This window comes from Opisthocomus hoazin, chromosome 8 (assembly GCF_030867145.1).
Source record: "Opisthocomus hoazin isolate bOpiHoa1 chromosome 8, bOpiHoa1.hap1, whole genome shotgun sequence".
NCBI classification, from domain to species: Eukaryota; Metazoa; Chordata; class Aves; order Opisthocomiformes; family Opisthocomidae; genus Opisthocomus; species Opisthocomus hoazin.
In genome coordinates this window covers 8472950-8496200 of record NC_134421.1, presented here as the reverse complement: position 1 = coordinate 8496200, position 23251 = coordinate 8472950, and the positions used below count along the sequence as shown (strand labels likewise).

Genomic DNA, 23251 nt, shown 5'->3' with positions numbered 1-23251 from the left:
GGTGTGCAGATGATGTGATTCATATGACTCAAAACTGCTTTGGAGGAGTATGGGAAAATATCTGCTGGTTTTGTGTCAACCCGAAGTTGGATGTCAATTTAGTTAGAAGTCCTCGTGGTGTTATGCATGAGGGAAATACAATAAGGAGATCTCTTGTTTTGGAAGGGTTTATCTTTCCAAATTTAGATTAGAAGGTACATAGTGCTAATAATAATAATAATAGGGGCTAATTGTTAGTGGATGTGATTTCTTCACTACCTACAACAGGACTATAAAAAGTTAGTGCTATTTTAGAATTTAATTCACTATGACCTTACAGCTCATCCTTAAAGCTCATCTGTAAAAATAACCACTTGTATCAAGTGTTAGCAAGCTGATTCAGTTTGTATTACATAGGATCAAGAACACAGATCTAATGAAAGTTTTCAATTTTAAAAGTTGATTTTTAAGAATTTAAATAATCTTGTGATGTGTGTTGGACCAATGCAAGATTTTTAATAAAGGGTTGTTTCAAATCTCATTGTATCAGTGTAAAAAAAAAAAAAAAAAAAGTTTCCTGAACTAAAAAGAAGGGAGAAAAAGCCTATAGAGTGGAATTCCAAGTCTAACTGGGGTCAGTCCACTAAAGTGCTATCAGGAGCTTGCAGGAATTTAAAAAAATGGTACTGATCATCCAAGAAAGTAATGTCTTGGAATTCCAGGAGGGGCAGGTCGCTGAATATCACCAAAAGCTAAGCTGGCTTAAATCTTGCAAAGGAAGTGAAAAGTAAATCTAGTTGTGTGTTTTTTTTTTTTCTAGTCCTGCAGATAAAGACAACAAAGAAAGTGTATGTGTGCGAGGGAAGAGGGAACATTTTGCAGCTGGAAGATTACAGGTCGCAAAGGTCTGGCTCCAGAAGTGTGTGAGCCTTTGCCTCGGTTTTCGGTGTGGGAGCTCAGGTAGGACAGAGGGGCGTGCACCAGGCGGGGAGTGTGAAGGACACCTGGAGAAGCAGAAGTTTCTGCAGCTGTTACAGAGGTCAAACTCCTAAGAGCCGAACGCTCTTAACTTCTCTTTTTACAAAGAAAACTGTGTGTTTCCATCTCAGAGTACTGTAAAAACAGCACTTGAATTTCAGATTCATGAAGACTGTTAAAACATGCATCAAATACTTCCTGCTGTTGTAGAACTGGAGCGCAGCAAATATTTATATTTAGGAAGGGGAAAAGAAACAGATCCAGGTAACTGGAGACATGTTCATCTGCCCTCAATGGACTGCAACACATTTAGAATAAGAGAATAATTTAAGAAGTGGAGGTAAATGTTAGGTTTCATCAAACACAGCATGTGTTTACAGAAAGCAGACTGATCTCCCAAACTAGCTCATTTAAAAACTGATTTTGTAGATGTGACTTAATCTGGAACTAATCAAACTGTAATTTATTAAAGTATTTGTTGTAGGACTTGATGAGAAATTATTCATTCAAGCAGGAAAAAAAGAAAGATTAATGCAAAAGGTAGTTCTAACATGGGTAGGGAGCTTAAAGAGAACTCCAAAGGAGCAGTGCTGTGAAGAGAAATGGTGGGCTACAGGAATTTAAGTCGACTTTTGGGATGCGTTTTATTTATTCATGGTCATGGGATGAAAATGGTAGTGAACTAAAAGATGAAACTGGCAGTCATAGTTATGCTCAAAATTTTGTTTATGGGCAAAGAGGAACCATACCTTTTATATATGTTTATATAAAATAAAACAATTATTATTAGTGTAATTGAAATATTAATCTAATCCAAGAATCGTTATTATTGTAGATGTTATTGTGACAGAAAAAGACTAAGTCTGTGCAGATGTTATCACAATACCACCACCACAATTAAAATTGTTAAGCATATGGTTATGTTCAGCTGCTTTTCCTAACGGTATGCTGACCCTTCCCCAGCTCCTCTTGGCCCTAAGGTTGGTGGTTTCATTATGGTGGGGTTGGTCGAGACTTGTCATCATCTGGGGTCCTCAGCCAGGAGGATGGTCATGTTGATGGTTTCTTCTTCTTCACCTTAGGATCAACTTGAGGTTGCTTTTTTTGTTTGCTAACATGCCTTTATGCCTGCCTTTTTCTTTGTTGTCTGCAGCTCCGTGTTATATCCAAACTTACTATATATGGCACATTTTAGGTATGTTGGAAACTATTTCTGTCTTTCTGACTCCTGTAGCCAGTTTTGTCCAGCTCCAGGACTGCACTGCTTTACTGGACCATGGGTGCGTTGTTTATAGCTGAGGGGGTCTGCGCTGTCAAGCCTGTGCCCCATCTTGTATCTCCCGTACCTGTATTCTGTACACTGCACCCTGTGTCGCCACTTCTCCAGGCCTTTGCTAAGATACCCGTCTTGCATTTCTCTGTAGTACATTGTTATAACAGTCGTAAAACCTGGGTGGCTCCATACAATGGCAAAGAAAAGTAAATCAAATTAGCCATAGCTAGACGGTCACTTGGAAGAATTGCTGTTGCAGCTAAACCAGATGTGACAAAGCTGCGGGCAGGCCAAGGAAAGCCCAGGCAGGGGAAGTCTCGGCAAGCCTCAGTCCTGAGGCCTTGCAAACTCGCTACAAAGCCTATGGCCTGTCTTTAGAGATGGTAATACTTACAGTATTGCAGTACATGCAGGGTTGCAGGGTAGCAGCATCATCAACACAGCTGATGTTTGGCGTATTATAGTGGGAGAGCTGGAGGATGCGGACGGGTTAAATCATGTGAGAAAACCTGATAGTTCAGAGTGGGAGATTACACTCACATGGACTAATAATAAAACACTTGCTTCTATAATCTGGGACCTTGCCAGTTGCTTTGGAAAGAACAGATGAAGGGAAGGGCTTGTGAGTAATAGTTATTAACAGCAAACAAGCCACCTGCAAAAGGCGTATGTGATTTTAGGATGTGCTGCATATGCTACCCTCAGTAAGGCTAGGCAAAATAAATACTTGCTCACCAGTGGAACTTCATCTGAAATTGTGTGGCTTGTTCTGGATGCTTGTGTTCAGGAAAGACTTGTTCAGATGTGAGAAATGGAGAACCTGTGTATGAGTTAGTTGCAGGAGTGCAGAGAGAGTCACTCCAGTGAGCTTGGCTTGCACTGAGATCCAAAGATCTAAGGAGCACAGCATGGAAACCCCTGGGCGGCCTTGGGTATGAAGGAAGCAAAGCTGTGTTTGCGGGGTCTTGGGTTGGAAGGAGTGAACTTTCTCCTGGGCTGGTAGGCGAAGCCTGGCAGTGCATGAAAGTGTCTGTCATGTTTCTGGATCCAAATGGAAGTGTCCCCATGCCACTGTGCTACACTGTAGATACTGGTTTGGGTCTCTGGCAGAGCTGGGATTTGTGTGCTGCAGTCCATAGGATAGGTATTTCCTGAAGGAGTTGGTACACTGAGTCATGTGGACTGTACTCATCACAGCGAAACAACGATTTAATGAATCGGGTTCAGGAGAGATGAGTGTGGCTGTAAAATCAGGTCGAGGGCAGCGAGGGATTTGGAAGTGGGAGGCTCAGACTCCACTCAAAAGGTCCTTTAAATTGCAGTCGTAGCATGACTTCTGCCTGACTCTCTCTCTGGTGCTCGACATGCAGCTGAACCCGTGGAGGGATGGTTGATGAACTCATTAATTTTCTAATCACCTACAATTTTTAAGTTTTCCTTTCATTTTTTACTCCCAAGCAGAGATTGACTGTGAAATCAGCTGTAAGACTGAAATAATTCCTGTGCCTCATTTTTGTTGGGAGAAGCCACTTGCTATGGTGCATCTCAGCTGGGCTTCCCACCTCATTACACACACCATGTTTTCCTAACACTCTCTGTTTCAGTGTTTAACTGTCATGAACTACTCTACTCTCATTCGTGTTTTGGTGCTCTTTTCATGATTACTCACTCTTTTTTTCTGATCTTGTTCCAGCTCACCATTTAAGCTATTCTAAACTCTCTCTCTCTCTTTACCTTTTGTCTCTTCTGAGAGCTTCCCCCCGTCCAATGTCTCTCTTCATTCCTTCTTTATTTTTGTCCCTTCCTGTTGGTTGTAAACGCCGCTGCCATTTGTTGAAATGCTGCTCTCTTGCTCTGTTTAGGGGCCATCATACAGGATTTTAGAAATACTATCCCTTCATGACACATGATTTACTTGTTACCATTGGTATAGATAGAAGGTTAATTATGAAAATAATGTTGTGGAGGAGTCCATTTTGCATATCGTGACTTTTTCATTGCTATTAGCAGTTTTGGCAGTTCTTTAAATCAAAGGTTGAACTCGAAATGTTATCTCAGAATCTAATGAAAAGGAAAAATCACCATCTTTGAATTTTGAAAAAAGAACCCAACCAAAAATAAAGAAAACAAAGTTTATCTCTAGTGGAATATATTGTTTTCAAAACCACGTCTAGTCTGACAAGTTTTTCTCTTCATCCATCTTATTAATGGCCAGCTGAAATATTTGCAAGGAAAACTGAAGATTGAACTCAAATGATTACTGATGGGTGGGGTTTTCTGGCCTTCTGAAAAAAATACCTAATATTTAATGGCTACTGTATATGGGCCACTTGTCATTTTGTGGGAGCACCTGCCCTTGCTGATCTATCGTGTGCAAAGCAGTGATGTGATTTTCTGTTGTCATACTGGTGACATCGAATCCGAGGTGTTGGTGTGATGTGAGGCAAGGCCTCCGTCTGTACAGCATGGCTTTTCGCTTGTTGGCAGTTAATAGAAGAGGCGCGAGGATGGTGAGGGGACTGGAGCATCTCCCCTACGAGGAGAGGTTGAGGGAACTGGGCTTGTTCAGCCTGAAGAAGAGAAGGCTGCGAGGGGACCTTATAAATGCCTACAAATATCTGAAGGGTGGGTGTCAGGAGGATGGGGCCAAGCTCTTTTCAGTGGTGCCCAGTGACAGGACAAGGGGCAATGGGCACAAACTGAGGCACAGGAAGTTCCGTCTGAACATGAGGAGGAACTTCTTCCCTCTGAGGGTGACGGAGCACTGGAACAGGCTGCCCAGGGAGGTTGTGGAGTCTCCTTCTCTGGAGATATTCAAGACCCGCCTGGACGGGGTCCTGTGCGGCCTGCTGTAGGTGACCCTGCTTCGGCAGGGGGGTTGGACCAGATGACCCACAGAGGTCCCTTCCAACCCCTACTATTCTGTGATTCTGTGATTCTGTGAAGCAGCCTGTCTCTCTCTGCCGGAGGGAGATACTTATGTATATATGGATATGTATGTATATCTCTGCAGGTTTAGTGTTTGCCTTAGACGACTTGGCAAGTGTTTTGGCTGTAGGGAGACTTGGAGTCATAGGAAAAAATGCTGTATTAAGGCTCTGTGGGGTTTTGTTTATAAGGCTTTGGGAACGTTTCGGACTCCAAAACGTAAGTATTTCCCCTGCCTGTTTTGCTGAAAATAATGTCGATCGGATTTGAATTTGAGTCTCTGTCAACTTAATATAAGGCAGCTTCCATACAGACCGTTATCCCCGGCTCGCGGTGACTGCCAGCAGCCCGTGGGGTATGTGTCACCACATCCCGGGTCCCTGGGGTGGGCGGCAGGGATGTAGGAGGGAGCCCCAAGCCCGCTACGGGCATCTCTCGCGTGCGGTGACCTCCAGTGCAGCAACCCCACTGGTGCTGCCTTGCTTCCGCTTCTGACTCCCCCTGCCAGCGTGCTGGGACGGTGCCTTGAGATTGTGGAAGTATTTGTCTCTCTCTCCATATATGTTTCGGCACAAGCACTGAACTCCCTCCTTCAGCAAGGGGTTTGTTTGGAAGCGAGGAAGAGAGAAGATAAATTGTCGTGAAAATGGCATGTGAGGTGAGGTGCAGTGCTACTGGGGATGAAGTTTCTCCCAGGGAAAGGAGCTGAGAGGGGGAGATTTTGTGTCTTAACAGTATTGCAACTGTGTGTGATTATGGAGAACCAGTTTGAAGTAAGCTGAATAAAAAGGGAGGTTGCACATTTATGTATTTAATTTGCTGTAAAACATGAGAGGGTCTAAGTGGAAACATATAGCAGAAGAAAGGAAAAAACAAAACCAAGCTGTCCTGGGTTTGGCCAGGACAGGGTTAATTTTCACCGGACTCCAAGAAGGGGCACAGCCGGGGGGTGGGGGCTGACCCCACCTGGCCAAACAGAGCCCGGTGTTCCATACCATGTGCCGTCCTCCTCTGGAGGAGACTTCTGTCAGGTGTGAGGGAGAGGTACCCCTTCAGTGACGATTTTGTATGCTATCCTGGTAAGTGGACCAATTTGGAAAGGGGTATTCAGTACTTGAGGGAATTAGCTGTGCGGGAGCTGGTTTACTGTGACACAGACGATGAGCAGGTACCCACAGACCCAGATGAACTCCAGTGCTCACAATCCATGTGGAGGACGTTTGTGCGGAGCGCACCATCCTCATATGCCAACTCACTGGCAATAGTAGACTGGAAAGGTAAAGAGGCACCAACAGTGGATGAGGTGGCTGTCAGACTCCGGCAATATGAGGAAAGTCTCTCTTCCTCCCTTGTCTCAGCTGTGAATAAATTGTCCCGGCAGTTCCAGCAATTCAAAGAGGATATGTCCTACTCCCCACCTGTACGGGCCAGTGTCTCAGCTATTAGGGGCAAGCGTTTCTCTGCTCAGGAAAGGGAATACAGAGGCTATACACCCCGGGGCACCCTGTGGTTTTACCTGCGTGACCACGGAGAGGACATGAGGAAGTGGGATGGAAAACCCACCTCAAGTCTAGAGGCACGAGTGCGTGAGTTGCGAGGCAAAACAATCACCAAAGGGGATTCTGTTAGGAAAAATGCCGCTCCAGTTTCCAGCAGCCAGCTCTCCAGACCAGGTAGACAGTTTGACCTTGATTCCGATCCTCTGGAGGGGACCTCCAAGTCATTTTTACAGCAGGTGAGCAGCAAATTCTCTGACGAGGATTAGAGGGGCCCTGCCTCCAGCCAGGTGGAGGAAAGGGACAACCGTGTTTATTGGACAGTGTGGATTCGGTGGCCTGGCACGTCAGATCCACAAGAGTATAAAGCTCTAGTGGACACTGGTGCACAGTGTACTTTAATGCCATCAGAGTTCAAAGGGTCAGAGTCCATTTGCATTTCGGGAGTGACAGGGGGGTCCCAAGAGCTGAGTGTACTGGAGGCTGAAGCGAGCCTCACTGGGCAGGACTGGCAGAAGCACCCCATTGTAACTGGCCCTGAGGCTCCATGCATCCTTGGGATAGACTATCTTAGGAGAGGGTATTTCAAGGACCCAAGGGGGTATCGGTGGGCTTTTGGCATAGCTGCTGTGGAGACGGAAGAAATTAAACAGCTGTCCATTTTGCCTGGTCTCTCGGAGGATCCTTCCGTTGTGGGGTTGCTGAGGGTTGAAGAACAACAGGTGCCAATCGCGACCACAACGGTGCACCGGCGACAGTATCGTACCAACCGAGACTCCCTTCTCCCCATTCATCAGCTGATCCGCCAGCTGGAGAGTCAAGGAGTGATCAGCAAAACTCGCTCACCCTTTAATAGTCCCATATGGCCAGTGAGAAAATCTGCTGGAGAGTGGAGACTGACAATAGACTACCGTGGCCTGAATGAAGTCACACCACCGCTGAGTGCTGCCGTGCCAGACATGCTAGAACTTCAGTATCAGCTGGAGTCAAAGGCAGCCAAGTGGTATGCGGCAATTGACATTGCTAATGCATTCTTCTCCATCCCTTTGGCAGCAGAGTGCAGGCCACAGTTTGCTTTCACCTGGAGGGGCATCCAGTACACCTGGAATCGACTGCCCCAGGGGTGGAAACACAGTCCCACCATTTGCCATGGACTAATCCAGACTGCACTGGAAAAGGGTGAAGCTCCAGAACATCTGCAGTACATCGATGACATCATTGTATGGGGCGACACAGCGGAGGAAGTTTTTGAGAAAGGGGAGAAAATAGTTCAGATCCTTCTGAAAGCCGGTTTCGCCATTAAGCGAAGTAAAGTCAAGGGACCTGCGCAAGAGATCCAGTTTTTGGGGGTAAAATGGCAGGATGGGCGCCGTCAAATCCCAATGGATGTCATCAACAAAATAGCAGCTATGTCCCCACCAACCAGCAAAAAGGAAGCACAGGCCTTCCTGGGTGTTGTGGGTTTTTGGAGGATGCACGTCCCAAATTACAGCCAGATTGTAAGTCCTCTGTACCATGTGACCTGGAAGAAGAATGATTTTGAATGGGGCCCTGAGCAACAACAGGCATTTGAACAGATTAAACGGGAGATAGTTCATGCCGTAGCCCTTGGTCCAGTCTGGTCAGGGCAAGATGTTAAAAACGTGCTCTACACCGCAGCCGGGGAGAATGGCCCAACCTGGAGTCTCTGGCAGAAAGCACCAGGGGAGACTCGAGGTCGACCCCTGGGGTTCTGGAGCCAGGGATGCAAAGGATCCGAGGCCCGCTATACTCCCACTGAAAAAGAGATTCTGGCAGCATATGAAGGCATTCGAGCTGCTTCAGAAGTGGTTGGCACTGAAGCACAGCTCCTCCTAGCACCACGATTGCCGGTCCTGGGCTGGATGTTCAAAGAGAGGGTCCCCTCTACGCATCATGCCACCGATGCTACGTGGAGTAAGTGGGTCGCGCTGGTCACCCAGCGCGCCCGAATGGGAAACCCCAGTCGCCCAGGAATTCTGGAGGTAATCATGGACTGGCCAGAAGGCAAAGATTTTGGAGCATCGCCGGAGGAGGAGGTGACACGTGCTGAAGAGGCCCCACTGTATAACCAGCTGCCAGAAGATAAGAAACAGTATGCCCTGTTCACAGATGGGTCCTGTCGCATTGTGGGGAAGCAGCGGAGGTGGAAGGCTGCTGTATGGAGCCCTACACGACAAGTCGTGGAAACGGCCGAGGGAGAAGGTGAGTCCAGCCAGTTTGCAGAGGTGAAAGCCATCCAGCTGGCTTTAGACATTGCCAGTCGAGAGAAGTGGCCAGTGCTCTATATTTACACCGACTCTTGGATGGTGGCCAATGCCTTGTGGGGGTGGCTGCAGCAATGGAAGAAGAACAACTGGCAGCGCAGAGGCAAACCTATCTGGGCTGCCCCATTGTGGCAAGATATTGCTGCCCGGCTGGAGCAGTTGGTTGTAAAAGTCCGTCACGTGGACACCCACATCCCTAAGAGTCGGGCCACTGAAGAACATCAGAGCAACCAGCAGGTAGATCAGGCTGCTAAGATTGAAGTGGCTCAGGTGGATCTGGACTGGCAACATAAGGGTGAACTGTTTATAGCTCAGTGGGCCCATGACACCTCAGGCCACCAAGGAAGAGACGTGACATACAGATGGGCTCGTGACCGAGGGGTGGACTTGACCATGGACACTATTGCACAGGTTATCCATGAATGTGAGACATGCGTTGCAATCAAGCAAGCCAAGCGGGTAAAGCCTCGCTGGTATGGAGGATGATGGCTAAAATATAAATATGGGGAGACTTGGCAGATTGACTACATCAGATTGCCACAAACCCGCCAAGGCAAGAGCTATGTGCTCACAGTGGTGGAGGCCACCACCGGATGGCTGGAAACCTACCCTGTGCCCCATGCCACCGCCCAGAATACCATCCTGGGCCTGGAAAAACAAGTCCTGTGGTGACATGGCACTCCCGAAAGAATCGAGTCGGACAACGGGACTCACTTTCGCAACAGCCTCATAGACACCTGGGCCAAAGAACACGGTATCAAGTGGGTGTATCACATCCCCTACCATGCACCAGCCTCTGGAAAGATCGAACGTTACAATGGGCTGCTAAAAACCACTTTGAGGGCAGTGGGGGGTGGGACTTTCAAAAATTGGGATACTCATTTAGCAAAGGCCACCTGGTTGGTTAACACCAGAGGGTCCACCAACCGGGCTGGTCCTGCCCAGTCAAAACCTCAGCGCCCCGTAGAAGGGGATAAAGTCCCTGTAGTGCACATGTGGAACATGTTAGGGAAGACGGTTTGGGTTAGTCCTGCCTCGGGCAAAGGCAAGCCCGTCCGCGGGATTGCCTTTGCTCAAGGACCTGGGTGTACCTGGTGGGTAATGCGGAAGGATGGGGAAGTCCGATGTGTACCTCATGGGGATTTAATTTGGGCGAGAATAGTCCATAAATAAATTGTATAAAGTTAATTGTTAAATAACCCTGTCACTGTCCTTTATCACTGTTACAATTGTTATGTTTAGTACCAGTAGTAGCATAGTAAGAATCGTCCAGATTAAAGAAGGATGGACTTTTTTGATGAACCCTAGCAGAGCACAGCGATGATGGGACTGGACCTGGTTTTCAACAACTGGCACCCAGCAACTTCATCAAGATCAACATCTCCTGCAGACTGTGGGCACAGGCCGCACCAGATACATCAGCCGTGAGCTCCGGATGCAGCAAGTGACCGCCCACCACCACACATCACCTCTCCTGCCATGGAAGACCATTACGACAGATGGAGCCCGAAGTCATGGATTAAATGAACTCAAGGGACACTTTAGAGTGATGATCCATAGACTAAGGGAATGATATCTGGAGACAGGAGAAGTGGTGGTGATCAACTGGACAATGGGGGACCTGGGCATGACGTATATGGTATGGAATAAGGGGTGGATAATGTCCTGGGTTTGGCCAGGACAGGGTTAATTTTCACCAGACTCCAGGAAGGGGCACAGCCGGGGGGTGGGGGCTGACCCCACCTGGCCAAACAGAGCCCGGTGTTCCATACCATGTGACGTCACCCTGGGTTCCGGTGGGGGGGGCGGCACGGCGGGAACTCTCTCGCGGCTCGGGAGCGTGCGGCGCCGGTGCGGTCCGAGAGAGCGGGTCTGTTTTTGTCATGTTTTCTCCCTATCTGTATCGTTGTTGCTGTTCCCTCTGTTTGCTGTTCTGTTAAACTGCCCTTATCCCGACCCACCGGTTTCTGCCTCTTTCTTTCCATTTTCCTCCGCACGCCGGCGGGGGGAGGGGCGGCCGCATGGCGCTTTTGTTGCCAGCGGCAGCCGAAACCAAAACACAGGCTCACGCAGGACTCGTGGGCTCTAGCTCCAGGCTGTCCTGGAGGTCACTGGAGACACTGGTGGTCCTTTCTTCATGACGGGAAATGGTACTTTCTTCTGCAGTAAACCAGACTGGTGCTAATGACAGCCCTTTCAGGCATTTGAATGCCAGGTCTCTTGCAGTCTTCACATGGATGTTATTTCAACAAAACCGCGAAGTTTTCTCATCTGGCTTCTAGCACGATATTAAAGCTGAATGCTTAAAAGTCTCCGTGTTTGCGATTCCTCTCCTGTTTTCCACGTCAGTTACAATTACGTTGCTTTTGAGCAAGAGGTTGCCTGCAGGGAATACTGAGGAGTGCCAAGTTAAATTTCAAATACATTTTGTTCTTTGTTCATGGTGAGAATTATTTCTCCTCGAAGATTGCTGTGCTCAGCAAAATGAGATGATGTTGCCTCTAAATTCTGTGTAACCTCAATCTGATTGAGTTTTTATGGCCATCTGAGTGGCTAGCGCTCCATTGGAGCAATGTCTAGTCCACCATCTTGGTACTGGGCTGCCTATGAAAGAGGTGTCTCTGAGAAATGGGGAGGCTGCTTATTTTTAACATATGTATTAATAAATACATATGTATTAATAAATACATATACTTCCAGATAAACAATGCCAAAATGAGACAGTACAAATTATAGCAAAGCAAAAGGGAAATATGTGTGTAAGCCATTGAAGTCAGCCAGCTCTGAATGACTTTTGGTGATTGGCTAATAACTGATGCTTCACCACCAAGCAAATGTTTTTAATACCTTTTTATATTTGAATATTTGCTTCCCAAATCCAGATTGTGAGTTCATTAGTATGCTATGGATAGCCTCTAGCTGTGTGTGCGAGTCCTATCTATATGCCCATTTGCGTTTCAGGTGATTAGCTTAATTTATATTAGGAAGAGACACTAATTGGAGGGGAAGGAAAAGGTAGGTAGCAACATGCCAATGACAATTAAGATAATACATCACATAGTACCTATGTAAGTTTTCATGAAAGAAGCTCTTTTGAGGTGTCAAGTAAGCCTAATAAGAACTTGTAGCCTTGCAGGGTGGACAGAGCAGCATTCCTTATTTCATATGAACGGGTAAGCTGAAACATGAAGTATATGTTATGTTTAGTTTTACAAAATAAATCATAGCCAGAGGTCAGGAAAGAAGAGCAAAGTTCCGGGCCCATCAGGAACCTTGATTCTCTGACAGGTTTCAAGAAGGTGAGCAGTAATTCCTGAACTTCTGCTGGCAAAACTCATCCGTAACATCAGTGATGTAGATTGGGGATTTGGTACACAGGCTGGAAAACAATTGTTAAAAATCTTTGTGTTCTCTCTGGAATGAAGATAATTGCCCATTCTGCCAATGGGCAATCATTAGATGGTTGACCTGCCTGCGTCTTGTGGCCCTGAAGCAGAGCTTCCTAGAAATGCTGTAGCAACACTTTAGATGGGGTCCCACTTTCTACAGTCTAACCAACCTTTTTTTCTTCTTTCTTGTTAATCCCCAGAATGCAACAGCAACAGCAGCAACGTCAAACGTTCACAGCTGCCCTCCTGGCACTGCTTTTCATTCTGGCAGCTGTGAGTACCACTGAGGCCGGCAAAAAAGAGAAACCGGGTAAGGTCCAGTGTAATTCAGAGTTAATCCCTCAGATTGTGTGTGTGGGAGAATGTCAAATGCCTCTGGTTTTGTTATGAAATTCAGGTCCTTCGTTAGCCTTTTGACATACAAGGTAGGGATTTGTGGCTGTGACATGTTGTTCTGTGTTAAATAGGAAAACAGAAAGTAGTTTCCAGGAAAGCTGGCAGCTTGACAGCCCTGGAGACTGGAGTCCTTAGTTTGTCACAGAATGGGCATCGCAAGGCAGCTTAAAATTTGCTCTGGGGATAGGTTCATGCTTGACTTAGGGAGAACCAAACAGGAGTGACTGAAGAGCAGTTATCATGTCGCTTGTTCGGTGTCGTATATGCCAGTGCTATGCCAGTGCTGTGTGATGTGGAAATCCTCTGACAAAGAATTGAACTCACTCGCTGCTGCAGATAAACAGCCAGCCATCCAGCGGTAATTGCTTTCTGTCAGTGATGAACTCAGACCTCATTATAGGAGAGACAGGCCTGGGGTGGAAAATTCATAGCAAACCCTGTTTTGACATTTAAGGAACACATCTTTTGGTATTTTTTTCCTAAGGTCTTATTATTTGCAGGCTCCGTACACACCGGTTAATACAACCTGTGAGTCTATCAGAATTAGTGTTCCCAGTAAAGAAAAGGTGTTTCTAACCATTGTGGCTGTATGGTAATATGAGAAAATTTGAACGTAAATATACAAGAGCTAGAAGGAAAAGAATTTGCTGTAAGGTTATTTAAAGTTACTTGTGACGTTTTAGAGGCCTAAAACTAGTTATTTTTGTGAACGCTTGTGTTTGATAACATTGCCAGCTTTTCCATCAGACTTGGGTTTAAGGACTTAAATGAAGTCGTGATCATTTTGTCCCTGAGTAGCAAACCCACCTGTATTAGCAGCATTTCGAGTATGCTTTTTCGTGTAGTTTTTCTTCTTTGCCTTCGGAGTTTTGGGCATATTCTGACATAAAATGTGACCTCGTATACCAAGTGAAAAGCTTGTATCCCACCGCTGTGTCCTTAAGGTGCTCAGACCCTCTTGATACACAACATCAACAAACGCATTTTTAATCTGTATAGTCTGTAGTGCTTCAGTTGGAAGTGAAAATACTTGCATGCCATCAGCTACTGGAGACAGAGGAGTGTCTTTTCAGAATGAGCCCTCCTGCGTGATTTGGTCACTGATCCCTGACGTTTTCTAGAAGTGGACTAGTAGGCATGGTAGTGGGACTGAATTTGAATGATCCACCCTACTTTGGAGTCAAAGAGGCTGACCTGTCTCTGCAGAACTGTGAAGAGGATGCCAGACCTTTTGCTTTTGAAGCAGTTGTTTTATGCATGTCTTCCTTACTCACCCTTCCAGGTGCTGTGACTGTGCAGTGAAGTTTAGGGAACTTCTCCATAGGCTGTGGGTACTGACCGCTTCTCTTGCTTGGGTTTGGTTCCTTGTCTTAATCCAGAGAAAAAGGCAAAGAAGTCTGATTGTGGGGAATGGCAGTGGAGCGTCTGTGTGCCCACCAGTGGTGACTGTGGCCTGGGGACACGTGAGGGCACTCGCACTGGAGCTGAGTGCAAACAAACCACCAAGACTCAGAAGTGTAAGATTCCCTGCAACTGGAAGAAGCAATTTGGAGGTAAGCATCGCGCTCTCAAGGGATTTGCTCTGTTTTTTATTGAAGCATGGAGCAGGAAACCTGTGTTTTCTGCTTAGCTCTGCGAATGTCTTGGTGAAGGGACTATTCCTGTATTGCAAGCTCATCAGTGCTAGAACAAGTAAAGCATCAGAAGGCAGCTTCTTCAGAGCAAAGCAGCTCCTTGCAGAACGTCCATATAACCTGCTTGTTGTAAATGCAGTCTTTGAGCAGCGTGCTGAAGTCTGCTCTCCTGTGGTGTACAACCCTATTTAGGGCAGCAGCATAAGCATGGCGTGTTCTCTCATGGCTGTGAATCTCTGTGATGGTTACCACAGGCTTTACGTGACCTTGCGATGTGCGATTTGCAGCATGGAGCAGTGTGTGCATTGAAAGGAGTCCATGAAGACGGGTGCATTTCATCTGTATTACTCAGTTCAGAAGGTTCATCTATAACAGTTCAGAAAGATACGTCAGACCTGTCCTGGACAAGATGTCTGTCCAGGACTCGGATCTGATTACTCTTGCAAACTTGTTTTTTTTTCCAGTCAACAGGCTTTGGCGTCATTTTGGCCTTAGTAAGACAATCAGTGCAGCAGTTTCAGACATGAGAAGTTCATAGTTGCACATACTATTCAGTCCTTATTTGGTAACCTTTGACATCATGCAAATAGAGGACCAGCCGTATAGAATGTGAATGACATTTCCCACTGCTCTTGTTTGTTTCGTTTTTTAATTTACTGTGTATCTTCATAGTTGAATACATTTTCCTTTATATGACAATAATGTAATATCCATGCAAAAGCAGTAGGATTCCATCTTAAATTTTTTTGCATGAGGAGACTGCAATTATCATTGCAAAATCATCTTTAAATTTTTCTTAGGATTCCTTTCTTCAGTTGCATGATCCCTTTGTCTATAAGCACTGGCTGCCCATGATATCCTATTAGACTCAGAACATTTTTGTTTTCACACTCGTTCTGATTTAAATATTGCCATTTATTTGCTTATTGCAGCGGAATGCAAATACCAGTTCCAGGCATGGGGAGAATGTGACTTGAATACTGCCTTGAAGACTCGAACCGGGAACCTAAAGAGAGCTCTTCATAATGCTGACTGCCAGAAGACTGTCACAATCTCAAAGCCCTGTGGGAAGCTTACCAAACCCAAACCTCAAGGTAAATTCCGTTTGCTGAAAGCTGCACGCCTTTTCATTGAAATCACTGGATTTGTGATGTCCCGCGTGCTTCAGCAGGAACTCAGTAGTACAGGAGGTTGTGCTTTCGTGACCTTTCCTCGGTTCTGCACTGCTGCCATCTCCCAGCTGCCAGGCAGCCAGTACTCTGGAGTTGTGTAGCCAAGGCAGTCTCACACACAAGAGATGAGCTGAAGATAGGAGCTCCAGTTCTAACCTCAGACCACCTGTACTGTTACTGGTTTGCTGATGCTCACTAGACCTCCAGAGTACAGATGGTTTTCGTAACTCCCCTGTTGATGGGAACAGGCCAATAATAGCATGCAAAAACGTCTCATGATAAAGACGCCTTTTATAGAGGTTTTGTTTGGTATCAAATAACGACTAGTTGAAAAAGGGACTGCTTTCCTTCTGGACAGGTAGTATTGAAGGGATGTTCTGCTCATTGCCTGCTGAAAAGAGGATGTGTGGATGTTCTGCAGCCTTGGGGTTGTATATTCTTTATTCAAAGATAGCAGGAAGGAGAGTACGGAATGTGTATGTCTTATTTAAATGCGAGTGACAGTGTAATTCTTAGTACACAGAAAGGCATATGCCCCGCATTTGTGTTTCCAGGTGTCCCTTAGACAAACTTATCTTCTTTCTAATCATTAAAGCCTTTTGAGGTACTCTTCTGTTGGAGTAGCAGGTGTTATGTGTGTAGGATGATTTACGGTGGGAGTCGAAACTGTGAGATCTTGTTTGAGATACAGAAGCAATGTGGTTGAAGTGGATTATACAAGCTATGCTACCGTGGCATTTGTTTGCTTAAAACCAGTTAGGTGTAACACATTCCAGGCTCCAAATACTTGGATAATTATAAAAATAAATGTGATTAGGAGTGGCAGATGCAAGTGGCATGAGGATTTTCACACCGTTCATCTGAGGGGTACCTGCAGGTGGGCTGCTCTGCTTGTGTGACCGGAGACACGTCTGCTGGGGTTGCAGGCACGTTCTCTGTGTGTGCACGCATCCATCTGCTTCGCAGTCTGTACAGCTGTAACTGGTCTTCCTCACACACCATCCATGGAGTTACCAGAGAAGTGCTGAGTCTGGAACCTGTGTAGATAATGACAAGCTGTGAAGCAGAAAGGATACAACTAGATTTGGAGAGACCAGCTGGCTTGGTTGAGTTGGCAGCGGTAAACATCTTCATCTGGGGATGGAAGTGACTCGATGGGAAAGCAGGAAGGGATTTGAGCTGTATGATTTTATTGTTTATTAGTTTGGGGGGAAGGAATTTTTTAGGTTGTTTTTTTGAGTAAGTTTTCGTGCCTAAGTGGCATTTGGGCGTTTATTGAATGAAGCTTCCTACTATGCTGCCAGAAGGCCTCTGCCACTGGAGCCACCGACAGCCCTCTGCCTCTTTCTTCTCCTGCTAAGTCAGTATATTCTATAAATGGCTGTCAGAAGAGGGGAGAGGGAGGCAAAGCAGAGCGTTGATGCAGCATCGTTTTGTGAGAGCAGTGCTGTTGAGTGGTCCAGGGTCATTCTGAAGTTGGAGTTTTAAGGGCAGAGCTTATGACATTGGTGGATTAGAGTTAACTTTAACTGGTTCTAGGTATGAGAGAGTATAGCTGAGACTGAAACTCAGATTGGGACTGACAGCAGCAAACATAGTTATGTGGATTGACGTAAATAGGAAACCAGACCTCGTTTGATTTGAAGAAATGTAAAAGGAGAAATAGGTACAAACGTAGGTTTGTGATCATAACTGTGGGCAGAAATTCAGCTCTCCTGATTCGGGCTGGAAATCTCACGGCATCTTCCTGCATGCCACCTGCTCGCTCATCTGCTGTTGGCATTGGTAGGAGCAGCGCGCGTGGAAGTCACGCGCTCGCAGCCTGCCTGGGCCCTGAGCTAACGGCAGGAAATCCAAGTTGCAGACCTGTGGGTGTGACTACATGGGAGCTGCACCGGACAGTGTGCTGGCAGCAGTGGGAGGAACGAGTGAGAAATCAGGTCAGGCAGATTAGTAGTGTGTGAAATGATGTGCTCTACTGAACTTTATTTCTGAATTAAAGAGTCTGAGTGCTGACTTGTTAGCTGGAATAAGAGTATTTGTTTTCTTCCTGAGGTGAAGGAAATTACAGGTTGGAGGTAGGTCCCCACCCACGTCTAGATAAAGGAAAAATTAAACTCTATTCAGTCTATAGTTGGAATAAGACCCAATTTAATTCTTTGGAGACAAGAAGTAAGATCCAGATTATTGTCTGAGCACTTGGAATGGACTGCAGGTGCATACTGGGCTCCCTTTTCACCCATAGCTTCACATCAGTGGCTCAAGACTACAAGAGAAAAAGCGTATGATACATTATTTGGAAGCACCTTTTTTTTTTCTGAGGCATAGTGTTGCAGAAGGTCTGTACTGACATGCAGCTAGATCTGCAAATGCAGATCAAGTGCTGTCCACTCCTACTGCGAGTGCCTGGAGTAGCAGGGCAGCGGCTCTGGCATTTGGGAGCTCTGGCAGCAGAATAGTGAGTGAGGGGCTTATTGATTGCAGGAATCTGTTCTGCCGCGAAACAGTTACCTTTCTGACTGGTGTGTGCTTCAAGAGCTGCATCACTGAGTACTTCTCTGACAGCAATAGATTGGGAGTACTAAAAGCAGATGTGAACTGACTGAGAATATTGCACTGCAAAATACCAGTATATTCAGAAAAAGGGTGGTTTTTGTGATTTTCCTGACTCACCCCCTTTCCTGTGCCCTGAAATTTTCCTTCTGTTAAGTCGTGTTTGTAACCTCTCCATTAAACCACTTTTCCTTTTGATTTGATATTGTAAATGGGGTGAGAAAAAGCAGTTATTTAGCTTCTTCAATCAGCTGTAGTTTTACATAACTTCTGTTACTTTTTGTCACTTGCCATCTTTTAAAGCTAAAACCTCTGACTTAAGTATTTTGTGGTATAAAAATTTATCCATGATAAGAATACTCTGTACTGTACTTACTTAAATTCCTTCTATTATTGCTAAATCGTTTCTGAGATGCAGAGGGTGGACTGTACACAGTATTCCAAGCATGTCCTCTACAGATTTGTGTCGAAAAAGAAAATATCATTGTAATACTTCCTTTATTGTTCATTACACCAGCTAAATAACCTAAATATGTTTTTCTTTTGATCACTGCTTGCATGTGGAGCAGATATCTTTATCTATGACCTTCTCAATTGTCCCTAACTCTTACTTTTTTTTTTTTAAGTTAATTAATGCAGCTAGTTAAGAACCCAAGAAGGTGTGTAGGTGAGGCAGATTATTTCATCTAGGCTTGCCCAGTGAAGTACTGTTTATCAGATTTCACCTGACACATTTCCTTAGTGTGGCTTGGGGTCTGAAGTTCCTCCTCACCTTCTCTGTTCCTTGAGAAGAATGCAAATAAATTGCTGTCATCTGTAACTGCTGCTCCCCTATTGCTTGTCCACCTTGCCAGCTCATGAGCGTGCAGCAGCTTTGCTGGTAGGATGAATCCTGTGTCTCTCTCCTCTCACTTAACTATTGGGCAGATGGCTGCTGTTTCATAGAATTTTGATCTGTGCTTAACAGGAAGGAAAATTATACCTGCAGAATAATCCCAAGAGTTATAATTCTGCATGTTGCTGATAAAGGTATATTTTGGTTTTCCAGGAACTTCTATGAGTTGTGGCAAAACTTCTGCTAAATCAAACCAGGAGATACTCATTAACCTTGGGAATCAATGTCTGCCTCATAAACTGGTGAACTAATAAGTGTCCTTATGGATTTGTTTTATCATTAGTCAGCATTTATGGAAAAGCCTTAAAATCTTTTGAAGTACTCTCATTAGTTTGGAAGCTAAAAATAAAAAAAAAATTGTATTTTTTTCCTTATTAACAACTGTACTGTCTCAGTATTTTTTCTTCGGAGCAGCTGACTCGAAGTATGGATTGTAGTGTGCGACTCTTGGACATTTTGGAGCTCACTGCTTGCAAGAGGAGAATTATTAGAGAAACTCTGCTGTGTGTCAGATTTAAGCGAGGGAGCAGATGATGAATCAGGAATTTGAATTTTATCTGGATTTCTGATGGGCTCTTTTCTCCCTAGCTTTGCTGAGGTGTTCTCAGATCGGAAGACACTAGCTTGGTCCTGGGCTGCTGTGCTAGAAGTGTAGTTAACACAGGATGAAAACTGTCGTTGATTCTTGAATATTGTGCATTTGGACAGAGAGATTGTCAGCCATGTGACAGTGATATCCCAGACACCGTGGTTTGCGAGTTTAGTACACAGACGAGGTCATTGGAAAGCCTGTTGCAAAGGCTGCAAAGGACGAAAGGGTGATTTTTATCACAAAATCGCAGCGGAGGCAGCCACCTCTCCTCTAGCACACACAATTGCATATTCTAATCGGTGTCTGCAAGGCCCGGGAATGTTGCAGGTCTATCTTGACAGATGTGAAAGACTCGGCCACTTCTGTCGAGTGGCTGCTCTAATGGCCAGCTTGCACCGAAGAGCAGAAAGCACTTCCGACAGACTCCATCTGGCCTGCTTCACAGCCACCCGAACCTGATTGATGGTTGTCCGGGTTCCAGCCAGCCAGAAAGTGGAAGAATGGGGCATTGTCAGGATTCAGGAAACATTTGGCTTTAACTGCTGAGAGAGGAGGAATTTATTTTTATTGAGCTGGGTTGCCCGATAGGCTTTATTTCTTTTTGCACTCTTTCCATCACTCCCATGCTTCCTCTCTCTCCCTCTGTAACTCTTGTCCTTTCCGCTATTTATTCTTCTGATTAAGATGAAATGAAATAGAATAAGCAGTCTGCCTGCTCTTTCTGCCATGTACCCTGCATTTTTTGAATTATGCACCCTTCTGATGACTTCTTCACCCAGCTGTATTTAGTTCTCTGTAATAAATCTCCCTTCCCAACTTTTTATCATTTTACAGTATATCTGATCTATGAGTTACATTATCCTGGCTCAGCTCAGTCCTTGCTACATAGGAAAACAATTCCAGCGAAGGCTGGCAAAAGTTAACACTGCTTACACCACTGTTGTCTTTGATAATTGGGGTGGCCTCTGAAGATCACATCCTCCAATATGCAGTGTTTGGAAAGGTTTCTCACCTGAAGGCAGGACGTACCTGAGTTGCTAATGGTTGTAATCTCTTTTGTGTAGTGCAGATCAGGTGTAGCATTCGAGGGTCTAGCAAGGTATACGTGCAGTTCCCTGTGTGTGGCACGGTGTGCATACTACTGCAGTGGAGGAAAGACTATGCTCTGTGTTTTTAATAATTTCATATCATTTGAAGAGCTTGAATTAAGAGTTTAGTGAAATACAATTAATCTGCACGTCGTTGTTTCTTTTATCTAGCAATCCTTACAGGCAGCAATTAGCTAATCCTGCTATCACTCCTTGGAGCTGAGGAAGTACAATTTAAAGAAAAGTAATGATTGGAAGTCGGAAAGGCTACATGATTTTCCGGGTTGACACAGTATCAGTGGCAAGTCCAGGCACTTGGCTAGGGGCTGTTGCCTCTTGGCTCCATGCTCTGACTAGGAGCTGCTGCTCGCTTTTATCCTCGTCTGCAATTAGAATTACCAGGATGTGGTGATTTACTTCAAGGTGAGCGTCTGAACTGCAGTCGTTAATTAGGGTCTTTGGTTTTGATGTTAGTAATGTCAGTGGACTTAGAGACAGTGTTTGACACTGACTTACCTTTGTCTTCTTAGAGAGCTTGGTGTCAAAACATAGAGCTGGACTTTTGTTAATGAGCAGGCGTATCCTTGTCCTTACTTTGGTGCTGGGGGCAGAAAACAACATGTGCTTTTTGAGCACCGCAGCAGCAGCCTTGATTTCTGCCTGCAGAGACGTCTTACTCGTCGTGCACTGCCAGGGCAGGCTGGTGGCACTTTGGCAGGATGATGTGGCTGTCGGAAGGAGCTGGTGGTGATGTTGTCTGACTGATTTGCTCTCCTGATATGCAGCTGTTCATTGCTCAGACAAACTGGGTGCTGCACTGAGGAAAAGGACCACCTGTTTCCCACTTTGCCTGTTGGACAATCTGCTTTTCCTGGGATGTCCTCCCTGAACTTTGCCTTTGTGCAGCAACAAAATGTCTGCTTCTGAAGAGTAGCTGGAGGGGGCACAGGGGGAGAAGAAATTACTTGTTAGGACTGTGATTTTCTTTTGTTTGAAAGATGCTGGTGTCTCCTGTTTTGGCATCGCACTCGTGCTGCATCTCCCTGTGTAGGTTTCAGAACTCCCCATCTTTAATGTAACTCATTAGTCGTGCAGGCATGCAGCTAGCATAATAATTAGTATTACAGGAGGCAGAATAATAGGATCTGCTCAAACTAATTAGATATGAAAAGGAGGGATTTTCTCATATTAGGAAACAGCTGTGGTAGTTAAACAAAAACCTGAAAGGCAAAATGGGGAGGTTTTTTCCTTCCTCCAAAGGATGAGGCAGATTTATTGAAGAATAGCCTCTGGCACTGACCAGGAGCCTGCAGTGAAGGACAGCGACCTGAGCTCTGCAGAGCCGAGGCTGGCAGTGGGTGCCCAGTGGGAGCAGCACGGCTGGCTGTTATTGGTGTTGCTGTCATCGTGACTATTTGTATCGCGTGAGTGCCCAGAGGCCCCAGCTGAGAAAGGGTGCCATGGTGCTAAGCACTGCCTAAACATTGTGAAAGGCCGTGGAGAATTTGTGCCTTATGGAGCTGAGAAATGTGAAAACCAAGAGCAGAAACGGTGGTCTGGAGGGGTGAGACGTGGTACTAAATGCTCGGTTGTGTTTCCCCGTGCCTTGCTAGTCTGAGGACAAGGCTTGTTATTCCAAGATGAAGTAAAACTCACTGGAAACTTTAGGCTCTGAGACACATTTTCTGTGATTTGGCTCCTGCTGCCATCACATGGGGAATTCAGATTTTTCGCAATTTAAGTGGGAGCAAGAGTAAGCCATGTAAGAAGTATAAATACAATGGCGGCTACTGTGTGGACCAGCCTCAAGTGGCCAGTAAGCTGCCAGTGCAGCCCATAACTCATAAAGTTTGGATGCATTTTAATTGTGTTTTTTCTGCTTCCATTTTTTTGAAAAATTATACTATTTGGATAAATAATTTGAATGCATCGTCAGATCATAACATAATATCAATGCGATGGATGCAGCCCTGATTCCAGGGAGCGAGAAATGCTTGTAGGAGAGGGAGAAAGAGAAATGCTTTTTCTAGAAAGAACTACTTCTCAATTTTCAGTTGCTCTGCAACATTTACAAGTGTTTTTGAAAAGAAAAGTTGGGAATTTTCATGGGAAACCTAGACCTCCATGTTATCTCACCCCCTGGTTTGTATTTCAGATATTTTTTTTTTTTTCTCTTCTGTGCTGCCCCAAAAGATGCAAAACTGGATGTGACAAATGTTCTTGTTTCACGCTCTTGTGCCTGCAGGAGTTTCTTTTAGGGTTTAATACAGACCTTTGTGGGTGAAAGTTTAAATAGCCTTGTGTGTGCTGTTTCTGTTACACGCACATTGTCTCTTTCCTGGCTTGCGGGAGTGGTCCAGCCTCCTTGGCATTAGTCAGTGCCCTTGAGCTGTGAAAATGCCTGAAGCTGTGGGACTGGCTGTGATAAAAGATACGCCATCAGCAAATGTTTACACTCAGTACTGTTCCCAGCAGTGAAACAGAGAGAAAGCTCTGTTCCTTCTTTTCTGTCCTTTCCTTTTCTACTTCTTCACTTCCTTTCCTTTCAACCTTTTGTTCCCCCTTCCTTATCCTTCCATCTCATTTTCCCTGT

General features: G+C 45.4%; 1 protein-coding gene across 1 annotated transcript in view; it reads left to right on the top strand.

Annotated features, from left to right (window-relative positions):
- PTN (pleiotrophin) overlaps nt 1-23251 on the top strand; it is an 84258-nt gene that overhangs the window by 46542 nt on the left and 14465 nt on the right. Inside the window, exons 2-4 of the mRNA XM_075428710.1 lie at nt 12529-12638; nt 14104-14277; nt 15291-15452. Of these exons, the coding sequence (XP_075284825.1) occupies nt 12530-12638; nt 14104-14277; nt 15291-15452 (445 nt within the window). The 5' untranslated portion in view covers nt 12529. The remainder of the gene's footprint in view (nt 1-12528; nt 12639-14103; nt 14278-15290; nt 15453-23251) is intronic.